This window comes from Nipponia nippon, unplaced genomic scaffold (assembly GCF_047370975.1).
Source record: "Nipponia nippon isolate SJK-2023a ecotype South Korea unplaced genomic scaffold, ASM4737097v1 scaffold_9, whole genome shotgun sequence".
Lineage (NCBI taxonomy): Eukaryota > Metazoa > Chordata > Aves > Pelecaniformes > Threskiornithidae > Nipponia > Nipponia nippon.
The window spans coordinates 46072008-46076828 of record NW_028262413.1 but is presented as its reverse complement, the minus strand read 5'-3'; the positions used below and the strand labels follow the sequence as shown (position 1 = coordinate 46076828).

Below are 4821 nucleotides of genomic sequence, written 5' to 3'. Positions count from 1 at the left end.
ACCTTGTAGGAGGGAGAGGTTCCTTTGCGCAAACCTTTTTCCAGCAATTCTCTCCACACTGGAGTCACATCTGATGCCAAGTACTAAAACAGATCTCTCCTTCGGAGTAAAAACGCTTCCAACAAAAGAAAAATCCGTTTTTCTCTATTTATTCTGTACAAAAAACAACTTACAAAATAGAGCTGCATTTTTAAATCGAATATTATATACATCATCTGTCCCTATACAAAAATAGCTATACAGGCAAAAACACTTGCAGTAGGTTAGACTTCAGATTTCATTGTGTTTTTTCCAGCAGGCTTATTCATCAAATTTATATATATTCACACGGCTGTCTGACCTATTTCACCACAACGGGGAATTTTTTCCATGCTGTGGTACCAGTTTTAGTCCACGGAAGTAAAATGTCAACAGCTGCTTTAATCAACCTTGAAAAACCCCGTCTTGTTTGTACTTCAGAATTTGTTTAAACTTGTGATAGGTTCATTTCTACACACAAAAATACAGGAACTATTTTGACAGTGATGCTTGACGTGCTTCATTTGAGAAGAAAAACATGTTTACTAATGATCTCTCTTCTTTTTTAAAAAAAAACTTCTTTATTTCTGGAGATTTCATCAGCTGGATTTAGGCTTATAAAGATAAAAGCCACTAAAAATAGGATGTTAATACTGGCACAAATACCCTTGTCAGCAATGTTTCTTTATTAAGATTGAGTTTTGTTAACGAAAACTCGCAGCGGGATTGTAGTTCCATACCACGAGAGGCCTAGCAGCTTTGGGCTTGCTCAGGTATTTCCCTGCAGAGGCAGATGGCAAAACCGGTTCTCACGCTTTCCAAGACATTCCAGTACCTGGCTACCAAAACTGGATGAGACTTCCTCTTCGGGAACCCCTCATATCTACACATGCAATTATAATGAAACATTCCTCCAACGTTAAAATAATTTATTACTAAATTATCTGACAGCAGTGGCCCAAGTGTCGTTTGTGGGGAGAGTCGGAAGAACCCATCCTGGAGGGATGCAGCTTCCTTCAGGGTGATCAGCTGGCACCAAGTACTGGTCCCATTCATGCCTTTAACAGAGAAAGCGTGGTTTGAGAGGAGAGCTGGTATGAGTTGGGTAGTAAGATTTATTTTATACCCACATAGGTATTTTTCCATACCAATCAATACACAAAACACTATAAATTGTACTCTGAAACTTGTTTTTCAAAACACAAATGTGAAAATTGTATGTACTATGCTATTAAATGGAATGGTTATGCATGGAAGGGCACTCTGCCTCACACGGGCATCTGTTGGCTGTAACTCTATCAAGCGAGAAGCTTGATCCTTCACTGAAAAAAAAACAGGACTATTCATTGCATAACGGTATTTGGAAGTTAACGAACCAAAAGGGACCATAATTTTACAATCTCAACAAACAATACTTGTCATCTTTGATAATAAAATAAAGACTTGGTGTGGTTTTACCTGATCTGGATTAGAGCTGCTACAGAATGCTCAGCTTGTAAGTAATATTCTCTGAAGGGCTGCAATAGATGGGCTAGAGGAAATTCATCTGTTAAAACACAAACATAGAAATCGTTCAATAAACCAGAAAGACCGTCAATCCCAGTCTTAGAAGGCCCAAATTTGCCAACTCATTTGCTGCTCCCCAGCTATAACCTGAAATCACTGCCCTATGTAATATATTAAGGACTATTTACATGTTTTGCACGTCTCCTCACCCTTACCAGAGCTGTCAGAGGCAAGTCAAGACTAGCAAAACTTTTCCTGCCTCCATCCTCTAAACAAGGGGAACATATGGACGCTGAATCTTTACAGATTACCCGAGTCGCACTTAGCAAATCACCAGACTAAAGCATCTGTTGGGTGCTGGAAGTCTTCAATCTATTCTGTTTATTCTCACTTCAGCTTAATCTACAACCTCTTCTTGCAAAACATTATGAAATTGGCTTGTGATCTACTGCAGTCTACGCTGAAGAGCTAAACAGTTCTTCTTACATCACATGTGTTAACAGCACACTACATTTATCCCATCTTTTCCTCAGAGCATAAATTACTCCAGTGGATGATTTCTTTCCCAACTATTTTTCTGCCTGCATTTTAAACCCAGTGTCTATGAGATGGGGGTGTGGTGTGGAGAAATACTGTTACGTATGGCATGCAGAATTTACCCGGATCCCCAAACAGCTTGGAATCAATTTCGAGTTTCTGTTGTAGTAGTTTTTCCCTTTCCTTCTTCTGTTTCTTTTCCATTTCTCTCTTCCTTTCCTCCTCCTGTTCTCCCTCCAACATAACTCTTAATGCTCTCTCCTCAGCTTCATACAGCTCCGTGCGATTTTTGAGCAATGTTTTGAGACTCTCCACCTGATTTTCAAACGCTTCATCTGCTGAGGGGGGTGGACAAACGCCTAAAGAGAAAGAGAATTAATTTTAAATTTTCAAATTCAGAAGGGGCTCCGTTATCAGACTTGAGGGTGGAGCTGGCAAAACCTCACAGGAACTTGAGCTTAACCTTGCTAACAACTATCTTACTGGAATAATTCTTCTATCAAGAAAGAGCTTGGAGACGTAGGAACACAACCACTGTATTCAGCATTTTATAGCTATTCTTGCATGACAATGTCACTGAAATCACTAATAAAGAAACAGCTTTTTCAAGCTGCACCTTGTTAGTCAGCACAGGGCACGCACATCACCTTATTTCCTGTGTGCGCAAATAAAAAAGTTTGGTAAAGATCTTGAAATTAACCTTTCCTGGCAGCAGCCTCCTTTCTCAGTTTCCGAAGCTTTTCTAAGGCGTGCAGGATGTCCACCATCCTCTTTGTGTCTGCTTGTTTCTTCCGTACTTCAGATAAGACGCTGTCTGCAGCAGCCTTCAGTTCTCGTTCCTATGAAAGAAAGAAACAAACAGACGCATGTGTGAAATATCCCATGTAGGTAAGAATGAAATGGTACTTTCAGAAAGATGAGCGAAGCACTGGAGATCAGAATAACTTCCTAGTGACACAGCTATAGTAAGTTAAGTCAATCATCCAGCCTTGCCGTCTTATGAAAAAGCTAAAACATGGTAGACTTCAGGAAACAAAAAAAGAATGCTGAGCAACTCATAAATTTGGGCCAAATGGCTAATGAATTCATAAATCCTGATAACCTTCGACCACGGAAAGTTAGGAAAAACATTAACAATAAACACAAACCATCGCAATTCTACAGCTCGGCAATTAAAGGCCATTAACATACCACGGCCTGAACACAAAACCTTTCCCAAGAGCTGCTCTGTACCATCCCAGCGGCGGACCTAGCACCAGCAGAAGGGTAGCTCTTTCGCCAACAGCCAACACAAAGGTGCCTGCAGCACTTCCCAGCAAGCCTAATCTGAGTTGTTCTTTTTTTTTTCCTTTGGAGCTGTTTTACTTCCCGATGAGACCGAAAAGCTTGCAAACAACACGCTTCACAAGGACAAAGGCAGCAGGCAAGGCTTATGGTTACTGAGGTGGTGCTGACCGCCGTAGGGTAGCTGTGAGCAGCGTGGGGCAAGCTGACAGCTTGGGACCAGAGAGGAAGACCTCCACACGCAACTGAGAGTTCAGAAACCACTTCAACCCCAACTGCCCAGGCCTAGGACATGAGCGCGGCAAAGCTGAGATGCCCACCAAGGCTTTTAAGGAAGAAGCAGGGCTGCGGGCATCGGGAACAGCGCATCTCCAAGCAAGCCGAACCCACGCAGCAGCTACTGAAGGGCCGGGGCCAAAGCCAGGTGCCGGGCAGGCGCAGCCTGCTGTGAGCCCGTTACCGGCAGGGCTCCCCCGGCTCGGCCACGCTGCCCTGCGCCCCAGGGGGATGCGCAGGAGTCCCCGGGAGGCCACGCTGCAGCCGGGGGCGGCAGGATCAGGCTGCTGGGGGCCGTACCCGGTTCTTCTCCTCCACCTCCTGGATGCACTTGGCCCTCCACTGGTCGATCTTGGCCTCCCGCTCGGCGGCCCGGGCCGCCTCCTCCTCCTTGGCCGCCTTGGCTTCTTGCTTCCTCCGCTGCAGGCGCAGCCTCCTCTTCCTCGCTCTCTCGACCTTCCTCCGCAGCGCCTCCCGGTAGCCGGGCTCCCTCAGCGGCCGCACGACCTCCCGCAGGTCCCGCCGCGCCGCCTCCGCCTCCTCCCGCTCCTGGGCCCAGCCCGCCTCGTCCCCCTCGGCCTCCCGCCGCCGCAGGGCCCGGCAGAGCGCGGCCAGCCGCCCCACCAGCCCCAGCGCCGCCACCGCCAGCTCCCGGGCGCTGCTGGGGCTGGCGGCGGCGGGCGGCGGCGGCGGCGGGAGGGCGGCCCGGCGCCGGCCCAGGAACTGCGAGAGCCACAGCTCGTCCTGCTGCCGCTGCGCCGCCGCCGCCGCCTCCTCCTCAGCCACCGGCCGCGGCGGGAACGGAGGAGCCGCCGGGAAGTAGGGGCCGGCGCCCGGCGGGAAGCGCGGCCCCGCGTCGCCCTCGGGCCCGGCCGGCGGCGGCGGCAACGGCGGCAGGAGGAAGGCAGGGGGCGCCGCCGCTGCCGCCACCGCGAAGGGCCCCGGGCGGGCGGCGGGGCCGGGGAAGGGCGCGGCGGGCGGCGGGAAGGGCCCGGCCGGCGGTGGGAAGGCCCGGAACGGCGGCGGCGGCGGGAAGCGCCCGGCGAAGGGAGAGGGCTGCGCCATGTTGCCGCCTCGGCCCGCTGCCGCCGCCGCCCGCGCCGCAGCGCCCCCTGGCGGCCGGGAGGGCCGGCCCCGCCCAGGGGAGGAGGCGGGAAAAAGTCCTCCGCCCCTCCCGGCTGCCACATCCCCTTTTAACGT

The 4821-nt window shown here is 50.2% G+C and overlaps 1 protein-coding gene across 1 annotated transcript; it reads right to left on the bottom strand.

Moving 5' to 3' along the window:
* Nucleotides 1-932: 932 nt before the first annotated feature.
* On the bottom strand, nucleotides 933-4704 carry PDCD7 (programmed cell death 7). Its single transcript, XM_009470224.2, has 5 exons — nucleotides 3922-4704; nucleotides 2762-2900; nucleotides 2184-2420; nucleotides 1477-1564; nucleotides 933-1076 (listed from the first exon to the last, which is right to left on the bottom strand). Exons 1-5 carry the CDS (start codon nucleotides 4684-4686, stop codon nucleotides 959-961), a joined length of 1347 nt encoding a protein of 448 aa, XP_009468499.2. The 5' UTR covers nucleotides 4687-4704; the 3' UTR covers nucleotides 933-958.
* Nucleotides 4705-4821: the final 117 nt, after the last annotated feature.

What these genes read in the sequence shown, in the direction of transcription:
- PDCD7 (XM_009470224.2), bottom strand. Translation starts at nt 4,686, where the DNA reads ATGGCGCAGCCCTCTCCCTTCGCCGGGCGCTTCCCGCCGCCGCCGCCG. An exon ending in GGAGGCTGCTGCCAGGAAAG is followed by an intron (nt 2,421 to 2,761) that starts GTTAATTTCAAG and finishes CTTTCTCTTTAG; the next exon opens with GCGTTTGTCCACCCCCCTCA. An exon ending in CAAGCTGTTTGGGGATCCGG is followed by an intron (nt 1,565 to 2,183) that starts GTAAATTCTGCA and finishes GTGTTTTAACAG; the next exon opens with ATGAATTTCCTCTAGCCCAT.